This window comes from Sminthopsis crassicaudata, chromosome 1 (genome assembly GCF_048593235.1).
Source record: "Sminthopsis crassicaudata isolate SCR6 chromosome 1, ASM4859323v1, whole genome shotgun sequence".
NCBI classification, from domain to species: domain Eukaryota; kingdom Metazoa; phylum Chordata; class Mammalia; order Dasyuromorphia; family Dasyuridae; genus Sminthopsis; species Sminthopsis crassicaudata.
The window spans coordinates 669,494,402-669,521,633 of record NC_133617.1 but is presented as its reverse complement, the minus strand read 5'-3'; the positions used below and the strand labels follow the sequence as shown (position 1 = coordinate 669,521,633).

Sequence of the window (27,232 nt, the reverse complement as noted above, 5' to 3'; positions counted from 1 at the left end):
CTGTGTGCAGTTCTTCTAAACATATTTTCATTTTTGTCATGCTGAGCAAGAAAAATAAGATCAAAAGGGGTACAAAACTCAAGAAAGGAAAAATACAACAAAAAAATTGAAAATATTATGCTTTGGGTGATCCATATTCAGTCTCCATTAGTTTTTTTTCTGGATGTGGATGACACTTTCTGTCTTAAGTCTATTGCAATTGCCTTGAATCACCTCATTGTTGAAAAGAGCCATGTGTATCACAGTTGATCATCACATAATCTTGTTACTATTACAATGTTCTCTTGGTTCTGCTTGCTTCATTAAGCATCAGTTCATATAAGTCTTTCCAGGCTTTTCTGAAAGCAGCCTGCTCATCATTTGTTATAGAATAACATTTCATTACATTCTATAGCTTATTCAGCTATTCCCCAACTGATGGGTATCCATTCAATTTTCAGTTTCTTACTATTACAAAAAGTGCTGCTACAAACATTTTTGCACATCGGATCCTTTCCCCTCTTTTATAGTCTCTTTGGGATACAAACCCAGTAGAAGATTTATAGTTTTATAGCCCTTAGGACATAGTTCCATATTAGCACTTGAAATTTTATAAAACATTCCTTATAATAATTCTGTGAGGGTTATAGTATAAGGATAAGCCAAAGCCAGAAAGAGGAAATAATTTCCCATAGTCCCACATCTTGTAAATGTGAGAGCTAGAATTTGAATCTATTTCTTACTGATTCATCAATGGACAGTTTACTCATTTCAGGGGTATATTTCCAAATTCCTTTTCAGAATCGTTATTCCAGTTCAGCAGGTGAAACAGTTTATGCAAACAGTACCTATTTTCCTAAAACTCTTTCGGTGGTTATCATTTTGGGGAGACATCTTTGATAATTAAATGGGTGTGAGGTAAAATTTTCATAGTAGACTACACATGTCTCTGTCTTATTTTTCATCATGTTGGCAGATAATTGGTGTTTGGGTTATTACTGGCTTTGCTGGTAGCCTCCTTTCTTATTTCCTTTCAGCTTTTTGCTGATGTTTTGTAAAGTTCTTTGGTGGAAGGAGTTTTTTATTTGGATTTCTTGATCATTGGTTAGCATGATGAATTTCAGTTTTTTGCTGAGGGATGTCCATGGGAGGTACCTTCCTTCAGTTACCCATTTTGTCCAGATATGACTTTTTGCAAAAAAGTTTTTTCCTCCCTCCCCAGTTGTTTCCTTTCTAATTTTAATTGCAATTCTTGTTTGTACAAAGCAAACATTTAAAAGGAATTGGGTTTTTTTTTTGTTGTTATTGTTGTTGGGTTTTTTTGTTTTGTTTTTTTGGTAGTCAAAATTCTCCATTTTATAATCTGTAGTCCTTTTTGTCTTTATTTGGACATATACTCTTTTATCAGTAAAGCTTGCTTCTCTAATTTGTTATGTAATATTTCATATTTGGTATGTGGTGAAATCTTGATAAATACTTAGTGTCTGCTAGATTTTACCTGTAATTTCACATACTTATGGGACGCCTTATATGTAATGTCTTCAGGGACCTGCACATGTCTGAGTTTGTCTGTGACCCGGCAGCTGGCCCTTATGTCTATGACCTCATTGCAGTATCAAATCATTATGGAGCCATGGGTGTGGGCCACTGTAAGTACCAAATTGCATGTCATTCTCTAAATTTTTCAGTGTCAGCAAGTTTTAATTGAACTGCTCCTATATGTATGTACTATATTAAGTGTCTGGGTTACAATGAAATATGACATAATTTCTACCTTTCAGATCTTACAATCAGATTGTGCAGACAGGTTGTGTATACCTGCTGCACATACAAACATTTACATGTGCAAATAAGATATTAGGCTAAGTGCCAGATGAAGTTCGGAAGAAAGTACTTTAGAGTACAAAAGAAGGCGAGAGTTTGATTTCAACTAGGCTGTAGAGGGTTTATGGAGGTGAATACTAAACTCGGAAGATTTCAATAGAGAAATTAAAAAGGGGCATCCAGGCAGGGAAAATAGCATTGGTAAAGGCATAGAGGCAGAAACTGAGGAATTTTGTACTAGTTTGGTTAGATCGGAGAGTTGTTTTAGAGAAAGATGATAGATAATGGCTTAAGAGGGTAAGTTGTAGCTACGCTTCAGGTGAATATAGTTTAGGAAAGATTAATGTAGTAATATGTAATTGGAGGTGAGGACACCAGGTAAGACAAGTTTGTTGTAGTTTTATTATTAATATATATTACTATTATTAGTGAGGTATTTAGGAACCTGAGCTAGGGTTGATAGAACAAGAATCATTGTTTCTTAAGTGGGATCCTTCAATACTATGTCATTAAAAATCAAAGAATTCATTTGGATTTCTTTGGGAAGCATTTCTTTCTTCAACAAGCATACTGACAGTCTAGTGTATAATCACTAAATAAGATTGCCATATTTGAAGACATGGTGCTGTGTCTGGGTAGCCTTGAATAAAATAGCCTTATCGGCTTTTTAAATTTCAGACAGATTTTAACTCAGTTTGCATTTCTTTTTTAAACATAATATTTTATTTAACATGAATAATGAACTTTGGCTCCTATCTATGAACTCTACCAGTCTTAAATATTGTCATATTCCAGCTGGCTTATAGCCTGATACTAGCTATCTATGTTTGTGAGATTAATTGCCAGAAATCCAACTTAGAGCGTTGATCACCAAAAGATCCATTGCTTGTTTATTTGAAGCAAATATTTTCGTAGAAACAGATTAGAAAATCACTTATTTGTTCATGCTACATCAGACTCCAATTTGCTGTATGTCTCAGTAAGAGTTAAGTTCAGTTAATTTTTTTGAAAAATCTTTGCTATCGTTGATTTAGCATGGATATCCTCTTCAGTAATTGCTAATATATTCTTCTCTGACTTGACAGATACTGCATATGCAAAAAACAAACTGAATGGCAAATGGTATTACTTTGATGATAGTAATGTATCTCTGGCCTCTGAGGATCAAATAGTGGTGAGTACTTTTGAGTTGGTTGAAGTTACCAAGTTCCTGCAATCAGCTAGTATGAATTAAAGATGGAAAACTTTTGAAACATGGGTGTCATGAGAGGAAATGAGAAATAGCTATAATAAGAAAGTAGGTCTATGTCTTAGAGCCATTAAATTAACCTGATTTAAACAGTCTCTGTACCTGGGACACTTGAGACACCTCACATCTTGAGTAGTGACAGAATAGATTCCAAAAACTCTTGTCTGTTGTTGACTCTAAAGGTGAGGAATACACTCTTTAGTTGCTACTGTGTGTCACTACAGTCAGTAGTGATACCAAGATAAACAAGAGGTTTTCCCAGACTGTATTTGATTAAACTTATCAGATTGACTCTTCTTGTTTTTCAGACAAAAGCAGCATATGTGTTGTTTTACCAGCGTCGGGATGATGAATTTTATAAGGCACCCTCACTCCCGGGTTTCCCTGGCCCCTCAGATGCGGGGAAGAAAGGAAAGCGCTCCCAGGAGGGGCTGGAAGAGGATGACATGTATAGCATGGATACCAACTGAAACTGCCTGAAGACAGCCACTTAGAATACCATTTGACACATCTGGAACATCTCTTGCACTCTAAAAGCTGCCAGATGTACAGACTGCCATCCATAAGGAAAATTCCTTTTTTATGGAACAGAAGAGAAAAAAAAGACCCTGTTTGCTCATGAAGGGTTATGTTGAGAGGCTGAATTATTATTTTTAAATACAAGTTGTGGGAAAGTTCTGTCAACACCTGTGATGCTACAGAGCTGGGGTCAGCAGGATAAGGGGCTGGCTGTAAGGCTGGAGGAGCCACACATTATGATTGGGGAGTGGAATGGGTGGGAGGGTGGGAGGGGGTATGAAAAGATGATAAAGCATACCATTGTGGGGGGAAGAATATTTCTCCAGGAAAATCTCCAAAGTAGCTCTTCTTGGTGCAACCAAATGATTTGTTGGCAATAGTGAACCCTCTGTATTGATTATAATCCAGAATTCTCAGATATTCACTTTCCCATTTCTCTTTGCCAGCTGCTGTTGTAGCTTCTCCTACAGGAAACCCACTCAAAAAGTGAAATTGGGCACTTTTTGATTTGCCATTCTTGTACCTTGACACAGATTTACTTGAAGAATTCCCCCCCTTTCCCTTGAAGACAACATTCATTTTGATTTCTGATTTTGGATCCTTTGGGTATTTTCAGAATGAAATGACTTGAATGCAACTGCTTTCTCAATAAGTGTAGATGTTAAATGTATTTGAATCTCCTGTCCTCTCCCCTAGTGTGGGATATCTTTAGATGCTAATGACTACTGTATTCAGTAATGAATTGAAACATTTTAATTCTATACTCAGCTGGATTTTTTTTTTTTTTTTAAAGCTATAGCTAACAGCAATCTCCCCATCTTTAAGACTGCTGAAAAGTTGTCTTCTTTCCCTGGAGTCAGTAATTTTGGTAATGTCTTTCCCCTGCTTGTCTTTAGGATCTACAACTTAGAATTCCTTGTCATTTGCATCAGTGCTAAAAAAGAACCATTTGGTAAAAGAAAAATTAGTCCTTGCCAACCAACTTTCCATTCTGGTTGCATAGTTGGAGGGGATAGGAAGCATTTTGTTTCTCTAGTTTTTCCCCCTTCTTTCTTTTCATGTCTTCTTTCCCTGATCTCTGAATTTTAGGCCTGCTTTTGGCATCAGTGTTCTGATTTTCATTTCAGTTAGTTTTCTTGCAGAGACTGCTAATCAAGCACTAACTGTGGACACTTTTTATTTCTGCCTCTTGTATCAGACACCTTCTAATTATAGAACACAGATCCCTCTTTCCATGTTTTTACATGCATATGCCAAAGGTGTTTTTTTTTTTTTACCTACAAAACCTGTCAGCATTCCTGAAATTAATCCATAATCAGTATGATCTTCTAGTTCAAAAACTTAATTTCTCCATCTCCATTTTTTAAAATGCCCCTGCCCCAATGCCACTGCCTTTCTCTTGTGCCTAGGACTGCCTATCTTGGCTTTTTATCTACTGACATCACTAGCTCTGTCCGGGACCGCCTTTTCCTCAAACATGCCAGATCAGGAGCTGGACCCCTGGGTGCAAACTAAAAAAGAACCAATGTCACGGCAATGAATTTGGTTTTCCACGGTTGTAGAGTAAGGGGAATGTGGCCCAAGCCTGATTATAATTGTTCCAGCTCCAGAACCTGTTCTCTAATGGCAGCTTGGTACTTTGCCACTATCCGCTTTCTGAATAGAAAGTGGTGTAAGAGGGCTAAATATTTCTGGCTGGTGCTGATTGGCTTCCTGTGAGTGAGGCAGCCTCCCCGCCCAGATGACCAGCAGCGCTTGGCTCAAGTCCTGTCTCCAGCCCTTCACTCTAAAGCACTGAAATTGTCGTTTATTTAGCTCACGATTGCTTTTGGCGTATTGCTTTGTAGACCACCTCCGCCTTCAGGGTTGGGTTGCCTGGACCTGAGCCCTCGCCCAGTTGACCCTGTTCTCTCCTGCCTGCCCTGCAGCCCTGGGTTCTGCCTGCCCCGGGCCACATGGGCCTAAGGGAAATGCCCTTTTGCCTGTTTATTTCCTTTGAGACTGGCCGGGTGCCCATGCCGCGGTGGTCAAACAACGGGTTTTCTCCTCAGGGCCCTGAATCCTAATGGGACGCAATGTAGCCAAGGGGAGCGGCGGGATCCCTTCCTCTCCTGCCTCGGCTGGGCCGGGGTCTCTGTCAGCTCGAGACCCCTTCAGGACCAGGCTAGCCGCCTGCAACACCGGGTTTTTATGCTAGAAAGAATAAAAGTGAATGGTTTGCACTAAGCCGGCGTGGAGTCCTGTGCTGGGGCCCGGGCCCGGGGGGCGCGCCTGTTCCGAGCGGCCTTTCACGCGCACTAGAGGAGCGCGCGGGCGTAGCGACCGTTGCTGCTGAGGGCGCGCGCGGGCTGCCCGGGCTGGGCGGGGCCGTGCGGGTGAGTGCGGGGGGGGGGGGGGGGGGGGCCACTGTGGCGGGAGTTGTGGCTCCGGAGCCCGGCGGGTTTCGGTCTTTATCCGTCGGTCTGGCCCAGGGATGATGGGGTCTTGGGGTCGTTGGCTAGTAGTGGGGGAGGCTTCGGAAGGCCAAGCCCGAGAGGCGGGGTCAGGTGTTCGGGCCTCGCCCTTCTGCTTCCGGGGGGAAGGGCAGCGTCCGCGCTTGAGTCGGGGCCTGTGGGTCCTCCTCGGGCTCTGCTGTCAGTGAGGGCATCCCCTTCCCATAGTATCCCACAGTCTGTCAGTAAGGGCACCCATCCCTTCACGGTCTCCCCACCTTCCCCCGTCTGCTGTCAGTGAGGGGCCCTCCGTACCCTGGGCCAGATTTAGAAGGCTGGGTCCAGAGCTAGGGCAGGCCGGGCTCCGTACCACCAGACCGGCGGTAACGGCGGCGGAAGGCTGCTCGCGGCCCGGCAGTGTGGGGGCGGGGCGGGGGCTACCGCCTAGATCCCTGGGCCTGGGACCCTCGGAAACCTGGGAGTCCTCCGAACTGGATTGTGAGGAGGGGGCTCGCCCGGGGATCCTGACTGTCTCGGCCCAGCTCTGCAGAGGGGCGCCTCTGGGGAGGAAGAGCTTGTAGCGTTTTGAACTAGTCACCCATGGGTGTGAGATGGCCGATTGCGAGTCGTCCGACTAGACGTGATGTCAGGCCGCTCCTGACCAGGGTTTCTCTGAACTGTATGGCCGTCCTTTCCATAACGGGGGTCCCTGAAGGGGGCAGTCGAGGGAGGCTGCTGTGCTCCTGGGGAGCAAGATCCTCTGCCTACACCAGCAGCTGCTGCCTTTATTTCCCACCAATCCCCTGCCCCTAAATCTGGTTAGAGAATTTAGTTCGTTACTAATTTAATTCCACAAACATGAAGCATTCCCGGGGAGGGGGGAGGGGAGGCGCTGTGTATTTAACGTGTTTGTGAATTGTCTCCCCATTATTCTGTGAGCTCCTTGAGAGCAGAGGCTGTTTGCTTTTCTTTGGATTACCTGAGATTAAGCATTAAGCCTAACACAGAGTCGTCAATAAATGCTAGTTAAGTGAGAGGTGGGTGATGAGGATAGACACAGGCTCTGCTCCCAAGGCACGTACAATTTAATGGGAAAGAAGCCTGCATAAATAACCGAAACAAGGGAAAAGAAGTGAAAAGGATCTGTTGAGGGTTTGAGAAATCTGAGGAAAGATTTCTTTCCTGAAGATAGAGAAGGCAAGAGAGCAGTTAGCTCTCTGATGCAAAGCTTTGAAAGACTGCAGAAATGGGGGGAGGGGAGGAGTAAGAGAGGAGGTATTATTCACTCCAGACGTGGGATAAAAGGCATGGGCAAGGGATTGCAAAGGGTCTTAATAAAACATGGTGAGAAGGAGACAGAGCAGGCCTGGTCTCTAGAGCATATATAAGATAATTTAGGGGCAGCAGCAGATGTTGAAAGACTATATTCAAAATCAGGAATTCAATAATGATCCACTAGGATGAAGTAATTTAGGCTAAAAGAGATGAGGGCCAGACGTATGATAGATTCAGTAAGAGGGAAGAAGGTGCAAGGAAGATGTAGAAAAGGTGAAAATGTAGGGCTGGAGCCTATTTATATAAAAAGATCTCTTTATGGATGTCAGATCTATTACAGCATCTGAATCTTGGCAGGGTTGATGGGGTGCTAGATAGCCTTTTCTGTGATAGCAGTGCTAGAAGCCATTACTGTGTTATGCCCAAAGCACTCAGTTTATTAGTGAGTTGAAGCAGACATGATATGATTCAGAGGCAAGCTGCAGATGAATTGCATTTGCTTTAGGGCAAAAATTCAGTTCTTAAAGACAGCTTTGTCTTCTCTTTTCATGTTACATTTGGAGCCTTCCCCCAGACAATTTATATCTCATTTTGAATGGGCACTGGAGAATTATGGTAAAGAAAACATTGAGGGAGAAAAAGAATAGCTAATAGCTAGCACTTCTATAAAAAGGTTTGCATGCCATGGTACAAATATATTTGTGTGTGTGTTTAAAATTCATTTATTGAAGACTGAAAAGGGGGGGGGGGAACAAAACAAACCAACAAAACCAACTTCCTATATAACAACAAAAGTACAGAAGCTCAATGAGTCCAGAAAGATCTCCTCCCTTCTCCCCTCCCACCCCCACACCACTGTACAGATATTAACTAATTTTATCCTCATAGAAACCCTGGAAAGATGGGTGCTACTATCATTAACTTCATTCTACAGATAAGGTTAAGTGACTTGGCCATAGTAACAAGGTTTTTTGAGATTGAATTTGAACTCAAATCATTCTGACTTCTGATGTAGCACTTCATTTATTAGAAGGATCCTTAAAAGATTTCCATTTCAGGAAATTTCACTCTGCCTATTCCATCCTGTCCAGTATTCCCTTCCTGAAAGGCCTTTCAACTAGTTGTGGATTCTGGTCAGAATAACAACATTCATTTAGACTTTTCACATTTGCCAATTAGTTTCTTCACAAGAATGTTGTAAAATATCAAAGAAAAAAGTCTCCACATTGTGATTAACATATTATTTTAATGTTCAAGGAAGTATCATAGCCTTTTTTTTTTTTTTTTTTTTTTTTTTTTTGCTGAGGCAATTGGGATTGTGACTTGCCCAGGGTCACACAAATAAGAAGTGTTAAGTGTCTGAGACTCTATTCGAACTCAGGTCCTCCTGACTTCAGGGCTGGTGCTCTATCCACTGCGCCACCTAGCTGCCTCCTTTGTAGCCATTTTATAAACAAGAAAAGCTTGAGGCTCTGAGGGGATCAGTGATTTGCCCATGATCACATAACAAATGTTTAGAAGGGTGTTTAAAAACATTGTAAAGTGGAAAGAAGATATGGGGTGTGGAGTCAAGGGACCTGCTTCCAACTCCGAGCCCTGCTTCTTGTTACTTGTATGAATTGGAGAAGCTCTTAGATCCTTCATTCCCTCATCTGTTAAATAAGGACATTTGATTAGCTGTCTCATCAGATCCCTTACATCTCTTAAATCTTTTGTCCTATGAACAGGCTCATTAGCTGGAAGCATATACTGTTATCTTGTTAGCTGCTAACTGATGAGTAAAGATGTTATGCTTCCCAGGGTACTAGAAAGAAGAAAAAAGTCTTCAAAACCTCAAAGGGGGTAGAAAAAAGTTTTGGAGTAAGAGGGCCTGATTTTGAATTCTGACTCTACTACTTGGGACCTCTGTGATTTGTATGGTCACTCAATTTCAGTGGGTGTTAGCTGGAATTATTAGATAATGATTCTATTAAATTTAAGCACCAGGTAGTAGAGCCCTCAGCTTGATACAAAGAAGTTTGGGGGTAGGTGGACCTTCCTACTGACATTAAAATCATAGCCACAGGCAGCGGTTAAGGCTAAGTGAATGCTCGGTGAAGTCTAGGTATATGGATTTACAGGGATTACAGCAGAGGAGGAAGGAGGGTGATTGGTGTGGTTCTTGAGAAGTATTTCCTGCCATTTTATATGTTCTTGTTTTACACCCTGTATAATGGAACCATGGCCATTTTTAGGTGAAATGTCTGAAAAGCTAAGAAGATGCAGAAAGGAGCTGACAGCAGCTATTGACCGTGCATTTGAAGGCATCAGTCATTCTCAAGAGTGTCCAAGTCAACAAAAACCAGACTTGGATACATCACCTTCTTCCTTCACTATTCAGATGAATAAACTTCTTTGCAGGCGATATCCTTCTACCACTTCCTATGTTGGTCAGTTTGCTCCTGTTTCCTGTGCTCCTGAAAATGAGAACCCTGTGTTTGTACCAAACCATATTCCAGTAAATATGAAGCCACATACTTTATGCCCCAAAAGAAAACCTTTGACCAGCAAGGAAAATGTGTTGATACATTCCTCGATTTTTGTACCTGAAAGACAGTTTCTGAGAGCCACTGGAGATGGGGAAAGTTGGAGAAAGGAAAGTTTAAGGTGATTTTTAATTTGGTACTCTTGACTATTGCATTCTAAAATGTTTATTTCTGGAAGAAAGGATTTATGGGTGTTGTGGCACAGGTCTGTAATTGCAGCTATCAGGGAGGCTGAAGATGGCAGATCTCTTGTGCCTAAGAGTCTGATTTACAGGTGCTGATTAGGTGCCCACACTAAATTTAGCATTAATCTGATAGGTTCCTCTGTGTGTGTGTGTGTGTGTGTGTGTGTGTGTGTGTGTGTGTGTGTGTGTGTGTGTGACCAGTCAAAATAACTGTGCCAGTCAGTACTGGGAGTGGACCATGAGTAACCCCTGCACTTTTAGCCTGGGTGAGATGGGGCCACCTATTCTTAAAAAAAATAAAAAAAGTTTGAGTGATTTTTTTGTAACTGATACTATTTTCAAAAATACGAAGTGAATGTCTTGTAGAGAGCCTCAAGTATCTCTAAAGGCAAAAGTTGGTAAAAAATGCAGATGTAAAACCATAGATTTAGTATTGAAAAGGATATTCTAGATCATCTATTCTTCACCCTATAAATTATTAAGAAAAACATAAAGCTTCCCAAATCTGGCCTTGCTAATTTAGTAGAATGTAAGTTTTTGCAGGGCAAGGACTATTTCATTGTTTTGCCTTTGTATCCTCAGCCTAGTCCAGAGCCTTACACATAGCAAGCGATTAATAAAAATTTGTTTACTTGAATTTGCTATTCAAGAATCCTAGAAAGTGACCTGCCTTGAAAGTCTGAAGGCAAAAAGGTATGGTAAGTATCCAAAACCTCTGATTTTTCATGCCACAGAAACAAAAAAGGTTAGAAAATACACCCACACTCCCTATTTTTCTCCTAAACTTAACTATCCATCTTGGTCTTCCTAGTATAAAAGACCCCTCAAACTTTTCTCCTTACCTTCCTGCTCCTTGTTCCCCTGATGCTACTGTTTCTTGAAGCATTTCTCAAGGTACCCTCTGCACCTGTCTGTGCTTCTATGAGGTCCCCAATTATTCTGCCCTGTTTCTCCCACCCAGGCCTATGTTACTGAAAGTCTCTTCATCCCTAATTCCCAACTCAGCTGCCATTGTCCATGTCCTCCATGTTTTCCACATTCTCCCCTATTGTCTTCTCATACACCAAAGCAAAATCAGATTCTTGGTGCCCTCAGGACCTGACAGATTTTAGGCATTGCTCTCAATGCCCATATCTCTAGTCCCATGAGCCATCTCAGGACCAGGATTGTAATGAATCAGGACAACACTTTACTAAAAGGATTAGGATTAACAAATTATCAGTACAAGCCCAGCATCTATGACAGATCAGCTTTTGTCATACTTTTTTTTTGGTTGTTTTGTTTTTTGTTTTAACCAAGGCTGCTTTTATTCTATCACTGACAATTTTAAGATTACCAGGTTTGCCTCATCACCTTATTTGATAGCTCTGGTTTCCTCACTCAGTACATTATTGAAAAACAACCTAAAATATCACCATTTTTTGCCCTCCCCTTCGGGGGGACCATAGGAAGGATGTGGATAGATATTTGAAGGTTGAAGCCAACGTTCCTCTCAACAATTCCAACCAAGAAATCACAAAGGATCTACTTGATATGATTGGTGAGTATTTCTTGATGTCTAGAGAGGATGGCAGTCTGTCTGATTCTCAGGAGTAAAGTGGGACAATCAAGAAGGTCAGTATCATGGTTTTTGATCTGACGATTGTTAACAATTGTAGACTAAAAATAATATGCAGTAAAGTCATTGATCAGGTCATCGGTAGCCTTTTCCATTGGGAACAGCAGAAATATGACCTGGAAAATGAGTCTTGATGGGTTCTTGAGGTGGAGCAGACCATGTGACTACAAGTTCCCAATATCCAGAATTTAAAAGGAAAAATATGATGAGTACAGTAAGATATAGGTGCCTTGATGTAGGAGGGGGGATAAATACTTAAGGAAATCCATAACTGACTTTTGAAGGATGGGTAGCATTTCAACAAGTAGCAATGAGGGAATGGGGAAGGCATTCTAATCATAAGTGACATCACAAGCAAAGATACAGAGAGAGGAAAAGTGTTGGAGCCCATTCGGGAAATGTGAAGGGGAGTAGTAGGCGATAGATTCCAAGGCTGGAGTTGTGAAGAGGTCTAGTGCTAGGCTGATAATACGGCCTTTATGTTGTAGAGAAGTGGAGAATCACTGAATAATAGATGCTCGTTTACTGACTGACCGACTGATGATTCTTAAAAAAGAAGACAGCTGGTGAGATGTACAATACAGATTAAAGAAATTTTTTTTTAGGTTCAGTAGATGAAGATTGCCAAAAATTGGTTTTTGAATAGTATGTGTTATGGCTCTCCTCTCACAAAAATACTGCAGACTCCAGTGCTCTGAGAACCTCAGAGTGCTCAATGGCTTCATTTGGTTCTAGGAAACAAAATGTTTCTCATCTCAGTACTTATGTCTTCTGTGTGGGGATGACAGCTCCATGACTTAGAATCAGTGATGTAAGGCTAAATGATCTTTTTACAGATGCAGAAGTTGGTCTCCAAGTTACCCCAGTAGTGAAGTAGTAGATCTAAGGGTCAAACTCATTTCTTTGACTTCACATTTCCTGTTCTTTCTACCACCCTATGCTGCATCTAGCAGATTGACTAATTAGTGAGAGTCCTGAAGCAGGGCACAGCTGGCCTTAGTGATGGATAACAGTAGCCCCCGAAGCTCCTTCTTCTCCTGTCCTTACCTCCAGAACCAGCCACAGCCTGAAGCGATTCTGGGTCATCTTGTCCAGGGGTTTCTTAAAACTTTTTCCACTAATGACCCATTTTCATCTGATAAATTTTTACATGACTCTGGATATGTGGGTATATAAAACATTTACTGATGATAAGCCATTATTTCACAACTCCCACATTTAGTTATATAACCTCATATGAGGTCATGACCTACATTTAAGAAGCTTTGATTTATCCAATCCTTTCTTCAATTTTCCATTAAATGACTTGCCTAAAATCACCATGTTAATAAATCCAGAGCCCAGATTTAAATCTAGGTCCTCTGATTCTAAATTTAGCACTCTTTCTGTTGTACTCTATCAACAAATGATGGATCCTTTTTCAAAATGAAGGGGATCTTCATTTGTGATAGTTATGACCCCGTTAAGCTTTGAGTTAGCTTATCCCATCCTCTATTATGAGATTATGTAGTATAATGGAAAGAACACTTGGGAATCTCTCTGTGCTTGGGAGATAAAGGATCTGGCTTCAAATCCTACTTTTTCTACTTTTCTGAGACACTGGGTTAGAAAGACCAGAGATGATGCAGAGGGAAGAGTATGACTAGATCATGAAAGGACTTATATATCATCAGGAAACAGAATTCAGCAAACATTAAGTATTTACTTTGTATGAGGTACTGATTGGATAGAAAGGTTAAAAAAAATACTACAAATAAGCTCTAGAATTTAGATTCTTCATCTACAGAAATAAGGGGGTTAGATGGAGCTTTATGCCTCCTTCCAACTTCACCACATCTCAGTTTCCTCATTTGTAAAATGAGGCATTGATGAGACTGTCCTTTCTCATGGGGTTTACTCCCATATGTGCATGGGATTGCCGGCATAAGCTCCATGCAGCTCTCTGAGAACCAAGGCATTATATGACTTCTAAGGTACCTCTTAATTAAATCTTACAACCCTAGAAAAATCCAGAAGCAGAAGCTTGGGGAGTTCTGTGGAGGCTCCATTTTTGGAGTCTGAGGTTCTACCCTAGAAAAGCAGCCTGGGTAAGGAGAGAGGACTGGAGAAAGGAACAGAGACAGATTTCACCAGGGTCATGATTCTGCCCATGATCCCTCTGCCCTTCCAGTCCATAGACAAATGACTGCCCATTTGTCTCATATACATCCATGAAAATGGTTCCCACTGCCTCTTGAGACAACGTGAGTGACTACCCCCACTGGTGTCTTTTCTGTGCAAGCAAAGGCTTCCACTCTGCTTTGGCCCTGATTGTGCTAAAGATAGAATTGGATTAAAGATGGAAGCCTGGGGCAAGGATAGCCAGTTTTGTTTCACCTTCCCAGTAGAACATCAAAACCACTTAAAGGTTAATAACGAAAAATTTCTGAATGCCTATTGTATACATTTGAATATGGATTTTTTTTTTTTATTTTTAAGACCACACAAGCATCCGAACTATTGAAGAATTGGCTGGAAAGCTAGAATTTGAAAATGAGTTAAATCGAGTTTGCAGTCGTTCAGAAGATTCCCCCTTTAAAGAGGAAGTCCTGGCCCTCTTCATGGATGAAAGTCCGCATAAGGCCACAGAAGCAGAAGCAAGCTGCCTAAAGCCAACTTTTGATGACCAGAATATCATAGAAACAGTCCTGGATTTGGAAGAGGACTATAATTTGATGACCTCTTTTAAATACCATATTAAGTAAGAGTAGTTCATTTTAGCTTAGCTTTTCCCTTTGATTTTTGTGATATTCAGAACTATCTGGGAAGGCACAAGGGCTCCTTCAGGAGTGTCTTGGATACTGCCATGGGAGTTCCTGGACTTTTTCTTGCCCAGATCTTCTCATTCCTATCCTCCTTCCACCAGAGTTTAGTTTTTATATTTTTCATGAGTGTTTTTCTTACTCTTAGTTTTGCTTACTTTCCTCAATACCTTAAATCTGTTTCCTGATTATAAATACAGCTAGTGCCCAAGGGCCTGTGAGCTAGTTTCTTCCAGTCTGATGCATCCCTAGCAAGCCTGGTGCCCACTTAGGATCATAACATTTAGAGCTGGAAGAGATTGGAACATACTAGTCTAACCTCCTTTAGAATTGAGCAAACTGAGATCCTGCCTTTCTCAGAGACCAAGGAAGCTTGGGGTGGGGATGGGTCCACCTTTCTGGGCACAGAGATCTCAGAACAGGACTGTCCTGCTTCCTTGGGTGGGGGGGGGAAAGGGGGAGGAAAGCCCCTAGGGTGGAGTGTGGAACATATAGAGATAATGGCTGTAGAAGCTTTCCCAAGATGGCCTTGTTGGTAAGAGCCAGGCTGGGCAGACCCTCTCCTCTCCAACCCCTCTGTTCCCTATCCCAGGACTCAGAACCAGCCCACCCCAGTATACCATTAGGAGAGATGGAAAGGGCCAAGGCATTGGGTGACTTGTCTCAGATCTCAGAAGGACCAGCCCAAAGCCCCCCCCCCCCATCCTTCCACTCCTCCCTGACCATTCGTCTCCCTCAGTGCCCACATCCCCAGCAGGCCATCTCCTGTGTGAAAAAGGAGACGATGGCCTTTAAGAATAAAAGGATTCCCAAGGACCCAGGGTGGGTTTTCTGAGGCTCCAACTTGGCTGTTAAGAGCAGGTTTCTTCCTGTCTTTCTCTCACCACTTGGGAACAGGAGCGGAGAGGATGCGGGTGGTGATGAGCCCAGGGTAGAGAGATCACACTAGGAAGGTATGAGGGCAGCATGGAAATGGCTGACCCCAGACATTGAGACCACTGCAGGTGAGGAGTTGCCATTGCCTTGGGGATATAATGATGAAAAATGAGTAGCTGGGAACATACTAAAGGGGCATATGACCTGCACTGGAAATGAGGGAGAAGGAACTGCCCACGCAAGAGTCGGACTCAACATCAGAGCCTAGACATCACAGTGGGCACAGGCAGAGCCGGACCTGCCGCCTCAGATGTGCTCCCATCTTCTGGGCACCTGCAGTTCTGGCTGGGTCAAAATCTCAAGGCTCGCGTATGTGGTGGAGTGGGAGGGAATGAGCCTGGGGGAGGCTCCCACAGGGCGTGCCCTGCCCAATGGGCAGAGATCTGAAGCAGAACTAATGGGGGGGTCCTGGAACTCAGGAATGTGAAGTGAAAGCTTGTTTAGGGATCTGGGGGATGAGGAGGAGATGGCACGAATCCTGCAGTCCGGAGCCAAACGGGCAGATCTGCACATCTCTCAGGCACAGGTGGGTGGGCACTTTGGGGGTGGCAGAGATGGACTTCGAAGTCTAAAGGCACAGTGCCCAAGCTCAGTCTTGGCTGTCCCAGGCTTACAGATAAAAGCTTTGTCCAGACTAGTGCTGCTCCAGCCTCTCCCAGGAAAGGGCAAAGGAGGGCAAACTACTGCCCCGCCGGACACTGGTGATGAGACAGGACCAGAGAGGACGGGCAGGGCTGGATGCAAATCCAAGACGCAGAAATGAGAGTGGCAGGCTTTTGGGAGGGGCCTTTCCTCTTCCCCCATGCTGGTGTTCTGTACCCTAGGCAGGAGACCTCGGTTGGAGTACATTTACAATGTAAACCAAAGGCCAATAGGTGACAGAGGGCCCCTCCTAGAAATGGGCAGGCTAGGAAGCCTCACTGAATGCTCTAGGCGCCATGTGTAGCTCCCACCCACACCCCCATAAAAACAGATTTACAGAAGGGTGTTTATTTGGATAAATAGATCAAAACTGCGAATTCCTCTGGGAAGAAAATAAGTGATGATAAATTCAGATAGTCACATGTGTCCTGGGAAATGGCACTTGGGAATTTCCCCTCTGGGAATCTGTATCAAAGTAGCTATACCTCTTGAGCTCAACAGCATCCCAGCTAGCTCTTCCCTTCATTCCCTGGAGGATCAGTCATTACCACCTAACATTAGCAACTTTTACCTTTCCCTGTGAAGTAGTTAGAGCAAAGGAATGTTTGGAGAAATGTTCAACTTAGTCACAAATCTGAGTCGACCCCACAAGGCCTCTGAAGTAAGGCAGGAGCCCACAGACCTTCCTCATTGTAGGGGAAAGCACAGGGGCCCACGTGCTCAAAGGGGGCATTGCAGCACTGCCTTTCCTTGCCTAAACTTGGGCCCTTGGCAGGGGTTCCAGTTTAAGCCTTTTTGGAGTTTGAGGCCCACATCCAGACTCTTGGATAAACTTCAGATCCTTAGCCCCTTCTCCTGAGTAGCTGGGAAGTTTAGGGGTATGGGTAGTAGTGGTACCCCAAAAGTGCCACAACTAGTTCAGCGGGAAAGTTTAGGCTAAATTGTAGACGAATCCAAAGGTCACTAGGACTCTTGGAATAAGACGGAGGTTCATCACTCCTGTGCAGAGTAATGGGAGGAATAGGGAAACACTGACTCCTCTAAAGGCTAAGTAGTCAGAACCACAGCCTTTTTAGATATCAATAGTTCAAATGGAATGTCCTTTTATAAAGAACTAGCTCTTTTTCCTGCTTTCTATTCACTCCCAATACACCCATCACAGTGGGGACAATGTCCCAGTGCTGGGTTTTCCCTGATGAGTTCTTATGTAAGAGAGGATGGGAGAAAAGAGAAAAAATTTCCTGAACACTTAGAGGAAAGCAGGGCTGATGTTCTTCCCTGCTTTCCATCAACTCTCAAGACCAAGTAGGCAAATGCATCCAAGGACTTAGAATAGCAAGAAGTCCTTTTCCTCAACAGAATGAGGGAAGGGAAACTATGATCCCACCTCGGGAGACCTACATGAGACATAGGCCATCCAAGCTTAAAAGGTAATTTAAATTTCACCTTTTCCTCCTTACTGTGTAACAAGTACCTTGGTGAGGTACACTGGGCAGTAAGTTATCAGGTGTAATCAAAGGCTCTTTGTACCTTGTCTGGGATTCTGAGACTTTCCGCTGTGGCTTTTGGGCATGAGCATTTCCTTCCTAAGCCTGTTGGCAATATGGTAATGTGGTGTTCTGTTACTGTTTTTGGAAGCTCACAAACCCTAGGGAACCAGCAGAAATGCAAGGAGGGGAAGAACTTGTTTCCCAGTTGCACATAGCTCTTGTAAAGCTTAGACCAGCGGGAAGCTAAGTTCAGAGTTGGGTATCTAAAAGGATTTCAATGACCATTAAATCAGTCTATCTACTGGTATTTATTCAAATCACTTGGAAACAGCCACATAAAGGAGAAAGAAGCTCTGGAAACAGAAATACAAACAAGACTACAATTCGCAAATTTGCTAATCTCCCTTCTGTACTGTAGCAATTAGAGATATTACATATCATATTCCAAAACCAGGGTGCTGATCATCACCACTTCTGTGCATGACAAAAAACATATATGAATGGCTGTCTCTCCTATCATATATTTGCAATTCTTAGTCCAATATGATTCACTAAATATTTAATTTCTATAAAAAGCCCTACATTCAGCACTCAGAATACAAATCCTGTCCATAAGGAGCTTACACTCTCATGATGCAAATTTTTTGTTGTTGTTGTTGACCTAAGCCTTTTTTTTAATTAAAGCTTTTTTATTTTCAAAACATATGCATAGATAATTTTCAGTATTCACCCTTGCAAACCCTGTGTTCCAAAATTTTTTTCTCTCCCCACTCCCTCTCCCCACTCCCTCTCCTAGACAGCAAGTAATCCAATATAGGCTAAACACATGTAAATCTTCTATATGTATTTCCACAGTTATCATGCTGCACAAGAGAAATCAGATCAAAAAGGGAAAAGAGACAATGAAAGCAAACAAAAAAGGTGAAAATACTATGTTGTGATCCACAGGCCTCTCTCTGGATACAGATGGTTCTCTCCATCACAAGATCATTGAGACTGGCCTGAATCACCTTGCTGTTGAATGTCTGTCAGAACTGATCATGATGCAAATTCTAAAGATAGTTTATGAGAAATTTGTTCAGGATCTTTTACTATCCTAGGATCTTCAAGTTGGGAGGGTGCTCAGAGGTCAATTAGTCCAACTTGCATATTAGCAGCAATGTTCTCTGCAACTAGATGACAAGTGGTCATCTAGTCTTTGCATGAAGACTTCCTGGTAGAAGGCCCATTCTTTACTAAGTATTGTCCATCTTGTATCAGCTCAAACTGTTGGAAGTTTTTCCTTGTATTGGACTGAAACCTACACTGCGCAACTTCTGTTGCTTTTATAATATTGAGGACAGAATATACAGCTCAAATCTTTCCACAAAGATTAGCACATTCCTGAATTGTGATTTTGTGTATATGTCTATAGTTGTTTATAAAAATCTGTTAGATTATTTGTAAATAGGTATCAAATTGTATGAAATTTGGAAAATCTCTAAATTTTGATTTAGCATGGAGGGATGTTATGGTACAGTTCTCTTTATCCCCATCCCATGATGCAGCCCTAATGCCATCGCTGCTGGAGCTACACTGATGATTCCAAGAAACATCTAATGAATAGCTTTTTCTTAGTATTCGTCCTTCACCTGTCTGCAGCCTTTGACACTATTGATTGCCCTCTTCTGGACACTTTCTTTTCTAGTTTTTTGTGACTCTTCTCCCTCTTGCTCATCCTCTTGTCCGTCTGACCAGTCTTCAGTCTCTTGCTGGACCTTATTCCCCATTGAATTCAATAACTGGGTACCTCCCAAGGCTCTATCCTGGTTCCTCTTCTCTTCTCCCTCTCTATTGTCTCCCTCCCTGGTCTTTTCAACTCCACTGTAAAGTACTTAGTGTGTACTTGGCCTGTGGCCTGAACCAGATAAATGTCAGCTCTCCTTGACTTTTACTCACATTTGCTGAGTCTCCAGGATGCTGCTGCAGTTTAGGTCCTTTCTACCTTCACAGTGGGTCTCACCTTCGTCCCCGGCTCTCCACTCCAGAGCCACCACACTAGCACAGGCCCTCATCCCCCACGCCCAGTGACCGGCTTAGCAGATATCCCTTCCCCTCTCCAGCTGCTAAGGTAAGCTTCCTAAAATGCAGGGCTGACTACGGCATATCTCCCTACTCAGTAAAGGATGATTCCCTGTTACCTCCAGGATCAAACGTCACTCCTCTGGCTTTTAAAGCCCTTTACAACCTAGCCTGCCTTCTCAGCCTCTGGTACCCAGATCCCCAAAGCCTATTGATCTGGGACTCTCTCTTCCCTGGTGGCTGCGGCTGCCTGAAGGGCAGGGGGAGTTGGGGAGAGAAGGAAAGGAGAGTCCCCAGCTGCCTCGCTTCTGAGCCTCCAAGTCTCTGGATGTGTCCCAAGTTCCTTCCAATGGCTTTGAGTCACTTTGAGTGTCTTGAGGTTTGGGGTGCTTCTGGCTCCTAACTTTGGAGGTCTTCCAGCTTATGGCTTTGAGAGATGGAAGATGCTAATTCCAGAATACTGAAGGAAAAGGCTCTGGACAGAAACTAGGGCAAGAGGAGACTGCTGGCTCCATGGCGGTGGGTCTTGAGGCTCGGCTTAGACACGCCACTTTCCTGTACTAGATGGTCCAACAACTCTGCCCTCCTGCTTATTCCTGGTGCATCAAATGCCATTTCTCTGCTTGTTCATTTTCCTTGGCTTCTCCCTGGCCCTCCTGGTTTCTCTTGGTTTCTCACCTTGTGAAAGAGAAATTTCCCAGTCTCTTCTCCCTCCTACCTCCCACCCCCCAGCCTTCACTCTGAGGATGGAGTTGTGTTCATGTTGTCTTCCCCCTTATGAGATAAGCTCCTTGAGAGCAGGGAGCCTGATTTTGCTTTTTTCTGTATCTAGTGGCTTAACACAGTGCCTGGTAAATCCTTAAATCCTATTGACTAACGAGTAAATTTCCATTTTGTAGGCTGGTGCCAGATGTTCCTATTTGGGCTTGAGTATGAGGTCCCTGGGCCACTGGATGGAAAAGCAGATGAGCTGCTCTTGAGTCAGGAGGAGCTGAGTTCAAATGTGACCTCAGATACTTACTAGCTGTGTGACTCTGGGCAAGTCACTTCATCCTCTTTGCCTCAGTTTCCTCATCAGTAAAATGAATTGGAGAAGGAAATGGCAAACCACTCCAGTACCTTTGTCAAGAAAACCTAAATGGGGTCAGTCATACAATTGAAATAATACAATTTTTTAAATTAAAAGGCAATCCTTAAGATTAAGATTATAGAGGCACACTTTTAGGAACTCTCAAACTATGTGCAAGCACATGTTCACCCCCTCTATATATTCCTTCAGGAATTCTACCAGTGCCCCAGTTGCTGCCATATGTAGCTTAGAGAAGTCTGTTCTCAGGATGAAGGAGGAACCTGAGGTCTGGGACATCAGCATGGGGGTATCATCTGGAGGACCTAAATTCAAAATGTGCCTGTCACTTATTGCTTCTATGACAGAACATAAGCTCTGGAGGATTCGTTTTTTCTCATCTGTAGAACAGGAGAGTTGGACCAGGTGGTTCTCAAGGTCCCGTCAAGCTCTGAGCCTGAGGAGACACATGGAGCTCAGCACATTGCCATCAGCCCTTCCCTCCCCTTGCTGCACTGCCTAAGAAGGCATTTTGGTTAGGTACAACCTCTTGGGACTTGTTTCCTCTATAAGATAAGCCCTGATAATTAGTGGGAAGCCTCCTGGTGTCTCTAAGGCCCATCTAGAGCCTGCTGTTTCTTTCCCAGGAGGTCCCCTGCTCTGATGCAGTCCAAGGTGATCCTTCTCATTGACATCTTTTCAGCAGGACATTTTGCCCCATTTAGGGGCAAGCATCACTTCCTAATCTGTTCCACTCTTTAGGTGACTTATAAATCGGAGCAAAGAAAAAACCACTGGCAACACAAATGGCAAAGGCTTTGGGATCTGATCCCTAAGGTCTCTTGAACTTTAATGATCTGGGAATCTTTTCCTCCTCTCTTTACTCCGCCTATCCCCTCTTTGGGCTACCATTCCTAATATTTGGTCTCCATCCCTAGGAGTAAGCAGCTTGAGCTGTTGAATGATAACAAATTCATAAAACATCAGAATTCAGTGACTTTAGAACAGAAGATTTCAAAAGTGATTGATATCATGTGAGAGATAAAAATTGGATTTTCTGAATCTTCCCTAAATCCATGCAGAAGGTGGATTTCTTCTTCCATGGAGAGGGTGGATTTCTTCTTTCTCTGCTCCTAGAACGGGGTGAAAAGAGGCAGTAGATGGCACTCTTGTAAAAAAAATTTTCCTCTGAGCATCTCCCCCCCCCTCCCCTTCCCGGCCTCCCTCATAGAAGGCAACCTACTGCAGGAGTGGCCTCAGTGCTATACAAAGGAAAGATAAAACAGAATTAAAATCACTTGAGGTAAATGGCTTGTCAGTCTTTAATTGCTACTCCTCCAAATAGCTTCCTGATTAACAGGAGACGTTGAAACAAAGGTGGCTGAGAGATGAAATGTCTTCATGGTTGACATGTTAAGAGCAATGATAATGTCTCCAGTTTCAAAATAGAAAAAAAAAAGGTGGGGGAGGAGAAAATATTTTTCAGTTTGGAGGATCAGCCTAGATTGTCTACAGGCCAGAGGGCAGAAAAATAGTTTTCCTATCAGCAAAGCTTCAGCTTCAGAGCTATTTCTATGTGATTCCATTTAACAAATATTTATGAACAACTAAGCTGTGTTAAGGCATAATTGCATTTGAAGATTAGGACTTCACCACCCCAGGCAGGGCTGCCAATTGAGAGAGGGAGGGAGGAAGGGAAGGAAGGATGGAGAGGAAGAGAGGAATGGAGAGAGCAAGGTAGGGAGGAAAAGGAGGAGAGAGCGAAGGAAGGAGAGCCTAAATCCTGAGTCTAAGGACTGCTTTAAGGAAGCAGAACAGTACAATGGAAATATCAGGTTGGAGACTTGGGAGTGAGTCACAGCTGGATGGTGCTTCAGGCTCCTTTTCTGCAAAATGAGGTGGAACTAGTATGATTTCTCATGGCCTGCCTCGGGTCATCTGTGAATCTGAACCTGTTTCTCCTTGTCTGTCAGTGATACAAATGAAACTGCTTTTAAATTGTCCTCACCCTAGCAATCTGGAACTATGCCCAAAGGGCTGTCAAATTGTGTGCCCTTTGATCCATCAGTGACTCTACTGGGCCTGTATCCCAAAGAGATCTGAAAGGAGGGACAGGGACACCTATGTGTAAAAATGTGGCAGCCTTTTTGTAGTGGCCAGAAACTGGAAACACAGTGGATGCCAGAGTTGGAGAATGGCTGAATAAGTTATGTGAATGTAATGGGATATTCTTGTTCTGTAAGAAATAATCAGTGTTGGAATACATGGGAGCTACCTGACAGTGGCTGCTGGAGATCTGACCCAGACCTGCAGAATGGATCTCCTCGTGTGAGAGGATGATATTAGGAGAGTGAGAGGCCATTGCGCTGTCTGACCTCTCTCCCCCTTCCTCTGCCTCCAATTTATCTCATTCCCAGTCTGCAACACCTGTGTCAGCAAAGGCTGCCCTGCAGCTCCTTCAGATGTTATGATCTGGAGGCTCTCAAAGAATTGACCTGCCCTTTAACAGATCAGCAGGATGATTTCAGAGAGACTGGAGAGACTTACATGATGCTATGTGAAGTGAGCAGAACCGGGAGATCATTGTGCATGGCAACAGCAATATTGTGTGATGATCAGTTCTGATGGATGTGGCTCTTTCCAACAATGATTCAGATCAGTTCTTAATAGACTTGTGATAGAGAGAGTCATCATCACCTAGAAAGAAGAGTGAGTGTGGATCACAACATAGTATTTTCACTCTTTTTGTAGTTGTTTGCTTGCTTCTTTTTTTCCCCTCGTTTTTTCCTTTTTGTTCTGATTTTTCTTGTGCAGCATGATAACTGTGGAAATATGTATAGAAGAATTGCACATATTTAACATTTATTGGATTTCTTGCTGTCTCGGGGTGGGGATGGGGGAAGGAGGGAGAAAAATTTGAAACATAGGGTTTTGCAAAGGTGAATGTTGAAAACTATGCATATATAAAAAGCTATTAGTTTTAAAATTAAAAAAAAATTGTCCTCATCCCCAGAGATAGAAGACAGCTGTTGTCAATGTGGGAACAAATAAATAGTAATGAGGTTCATACTTATATGGCGCTTGAAGACTTACAGTGTGCTTTTATGGTCATGATCTCATTTGATATCAGAATTGAAGAACACAGATTAAAATGGGGAAACAGACAAGGAAAGGAGATAAGCACCTCACTTTATATCAACAGACTACAAAGAAAGGATCGTCTTCTGTACAAAAATGATTTACAATAGGATTCCTTAACATAACTAGCTGTCCTGGAATCCATTTGCTAGAAATCTGATTTTCCTGACATTTTGTACCAGAAGCATTTTGTGTAAAAGGAAACCTTTGGGGTCCCTGTCCCGGGGGTCACATTGTGTTCTGTGTTATTAGAGTTAGGCCCAGAGGCTGCATTTATGTCCTTTGGCCCCTCCCTCCCCCACCACATCCCCTTAAAGGCCACCTGACCATTAATTACAGCAGTACCAGGAGCCTCCCTATCTCTTGAGTGACCATCCAAACCCTGTTGCTTTATTTTCAGGGTGTCCTACTGCTACTGCAGGCCCCTCCAAGGCAATCCCCCTTGTCATTACCATCAGGGATTGCCTTGTGAAATGATGGAGCTCCTTATCAGCTGTAGAAGGGGAAGCTTTATGGCATACTGCATGGAGTGCTAGACTTTGAGTCAAGAAGACCTGAGTTTAAATACTGCTTCAGATACTTATTGGCTGTGTTAACTTGGGCAGATGGCTTAACCTGTCTTAGACTTAATTTCCTCATCTGTAAAATGGAGATAATAATAGCACCTATCTTGAAGCAGGGTGAGTGAAATAGGATTGATGAATTAGAGGATTAGATGAAATAATATATGTAAAGTATTTTGTAATTCTAAAAGTGCTTTCTAAATAATAATTATTGAGGCTTGATGACTGAGTGGATGTACCAATGGGAGCAACTAACTGCCTGATCTATGGCTCCCTCATTTTCTTTCATGTTTTCTCTCCTGAGGTGACAAGGTAACAGACAAGAGATGGAAGTATGCATCTGAGGGGACAGCCACCAACCAGAGGATTATCTTTCAAAAGTCTGGTCGGTTTACCAGCAGACACATGCTGGGAGTGTTTAGACAATGCAAAGCAGAGGTGACATGTAAATTGCCCGGTCAGTCATCTTGCAACTGCTTTTCTGCATTGATGAAGTTTAAGATCCACCCAATAATGGATTATGATAGTAACTGTAAATTAACTAAATCCCATTCTGTCAATGAATGCTTGTACTGAATGTACTTAGTTCCTCTTTTGCATGAGAATAAATTGCCTGTCCCAAACTTATTTTGAGTGTCTTTTTACTCCCTCCTTTTTGGGGGAAGCTCAAGATGTGAACTGTAAGTAAAATCATCCCGAGTTTTTGGGGTGAAAGACTTAATGAGCCAAAGAAAGCCTGAACTTCCTAGGACGGCACCCAATCCAAAATACATGCATAGATCTCAAGGTACAAGGCAGAGAATGGCTACAGTACCCCTCAGGGCACCCCTAGTCCACATGGTGGCCATATGACCATAGTGGTTTCCCTCCAGGTTAAGTCTGTGACTCTAACCTTTTAAACCTGAATAGATAGCTTCAAAGGATGTAGGACTGGAACAATGTGTCTCAAAATCTCATTTTTGAAGGGATCTGGGATATTAGGACTTTATTAAGCTCCTGAAACATAAAACAGTGAACCTCAGTAATATCTGATAAACGCTATAAATGGTTTTATGTCATTTGATCGTTCCACACCCACACATACAATTTTTGGCATGCCAGACAATCAGAGACTTGTTTCTGTGGAAACACTAAAGTATAATTTAGGTTTGAAAGTCAAAATAGAAGTGAGTTGGTTTGGGGAAGAAATGGGGGATTTGGAAACTGCAATTCATCAACTCCACGCAGGGCTCTGGCAAGGCCCTGAGAGGTCCCTGCTTCCTGTGATGGGTCTCTAAGTACAAAGTGGTCTGGGGTCTGATGACCCGAGAAATACTCAGGTGTTTCTAGGTGGAATGAGTAAGAAATTATTTGTCAACAGAAAAAGCTTTGGGTCTGGAGTCAAGAGACCTGGGAAGCATCAGGATAGGTTGCACTTGGGGCAATAGATAGAGGGAGACCCTAGGAAGCACATTATGAGAATAAAAGAAAAATCACTGAGTTTTGAGGCAGAGGACTTGACTTCTTATCCCAGCTCTGCTCTTATTCCCTTTCAATAAGTCCCAACTACAGGGACTCAGTTTTCCTCATCTATAGGGCGGGGTGGACTATCTCGTAGGTCCCTCACAGTTCTGTGTGACCAGAAATCATTCACACGATCTCAGAAGAATATCAAGAAGACCTGAGTTTAAATCTAGCCTCATATACTTCTCAAGTCACTTAACCTCTGCTTACTTCAGTTTCCTCACCTGTAAAAATAAAACTATCTTTCAGGATTGTTTGTGAGGATCAAAGGAGAGATATTTATAAAGTGTTTAGCAGGGATATGTGACACAGTAGGTGCTACATTTGTGCTTAATCTCTTCCCCCTCCCTCCCTAATCCAAGGTCAATGAAAAGGAGGACAAAGTAGTCTGCTGCATACATCTTATGTGAAAGGGGCTGGTCAGGGGATCCCTGATCCACGTGATGATATTAGGGAAGGGATTTTTGTTGATCCACTGCACCTTGCAATGGAGGAAGACATGTCCCTTGTTGAGAGGATATAGTGAACTCCTCATTTTTGATCCCCAGGGACTGTGGCTGCCTCCAAAAAGACTGGTGAAGGGAGCGGGGGTGGGGGGGTGGGGGGGGTGAGACATATTCACTGGTGATCTTCCCCAGTTTCCAAGAAAAGGAGCCTCTTCTTTTTTCTTCGCATAATGTCTCTGCCTTGGATTTCCAGGAAATGCAAGTAGGAAAGGATGACTTGCTGGAGAAACATATAGAGAGCCTGAACAAGGAATTCCAGTTCCTGGCTTCTGTCTTTTTATTTCCTTTTCTGGACACAGGTCAGAGGCTAGAATTTCTGATTTTCTATGCAAGCTTTAACGTTTCCAAAGCATCAAGCATTCTTGAGTTTAATTGTTTGGGCAGTGGGCCTCCTAGAAGGAGATTTCCTTAACTGCATATTCTCTGAAGAAAGAAAAGAAACATCGATGTGGTCCATGAATGGTCCTGGAACGGGAGCTGTATTTGCAGGATATCTGGACTTTGCCAATCTCGCATGACACTGTGGCAAGCTGCTCAGACAATCCTTGTAGGTGAATGGGAAATATTTGCTAAGCAATCTCCAAAGTCTTAGATTTAAGTATTTTTTTCTTTCTGGAATTATTCAAAAGATTTTGTGAGACTTTTGGATTTTATGCATTTGCTGTAGGTAAAAATAAAAACAGTGACATAGCCCATGCCCACATTGTATATTGGATGTCAGTGTGGGAATTTGGGGGGCTATTATGCCATGAATTATGCCATATCTTTATTTTAAACATTTTCCTGGAGAAGTCCAGGTGAGGAGAATAACCAGAGCTAATGACCCCTTGGGGATCAGACACCCCAAACCTAGACCCAGTCCTCATGAATCCAGCCAGAGTTCCTGAAGAGGGGCTAGAATCCTGTGTTATGGGATATAT

The 27,232-nt window shown here is 42.8% G+C and overlaps 2 protein-coding genes across 8 annotated transcripts in view; both read left to right on the top strand.

Annotated features, from left to right (window-relative positions):
• Positions 1–3,736, top strand: part of USP4 (ubiquitin specific peptidase 4) — a 61,448-nt gene extending 57,712 nt beyond the window's left edge. For all 5 annotated transcript variants that reach the window (XM_074262704.1, XM_074262780.1, XM_074262958.1 and 2 more), the window contains 3 exons: positions 1,525–1,628; positions 2,889–2,977; positions 3,361–3,736. In XM_074262704.1, the coding sequence (XP_074118805.1) occupies positions 1,525–1,628; positions 2,889–2,977; positions 3,361–3,522 (355 nt within the window). In that variant the 3' untranslated portion in view covers positions 3,523–3,736. The remainder of the gene's footprint in view (positions 1–1,524; positions 1,629–2,888; positions 2,978–3,360) is intronic.
• A 2,134-nt stretch (positions 3,737–5,870) lies between these two features.
• C1H3orf62 (chromosome 1 C3orf62 homolog) lies at positions 5,871–15,262 on the top strand. 3 transcript variants are annotated; one of them, XM_074263349.1, is made up of 4 exons: positions 5,871–5,946; positions 9,513–9,924; positions 11,437–11,528; positions 14,085–15,262. In XM_074263349.1, the coding sequence occupies exons 2-4, from the start codon at positions 9,518–9,520 to the stop codon at positions 14,348–14,350; spliced, it is 765 nt and encodes a 254-aa protein (XP_074119450.1). In that variant the 5' UTR covers positions 5,871–5,946; positions 9,513–9,517; the 3' UTR covers positions 14,351–15,262. The 3 variants fall into 3 exon arrangements, with proteins under 3 accessions (XP_074119450.1, XP_074119537.1, XP_074119369.1); XM_074263436.1 differs by lacking the exon at positions 5,871–5,946 and adding an exon at positions 6,736–6,821; XM_074263268.1 differs by lacking the exon at positions 5,871–5,946 and having other exon boundaries at positions 9,374–9,924.
• Positions 15,263–27,232: the final 11,970 nt, after the last annotated feature.

Bases quoted from the DNA above. Each gene is read 5' to 3' on its own strand.
- C1H3orf62 (XM_074263268.1), top strand. From the start codon at position 9,491: ATGGAACCATGGCCATTTTTAGGTGAAATGTCTGAAAAGCTAAGAAGA. The intron at 9,925-11,436 runs GTGATTTTTAAT...GGGGGACCATAG, and splicing joins TGGAGAAAGGAAAGTTTAAG to GAAGGATGTGGATAGATATT. The intron at 11,529-14,084 runs GTGAGTATTTCT...TTTATTTTTAAG, and splicing joins GGATCTACTTGATATGATTG to ACCACACAAGCATCCGAACT.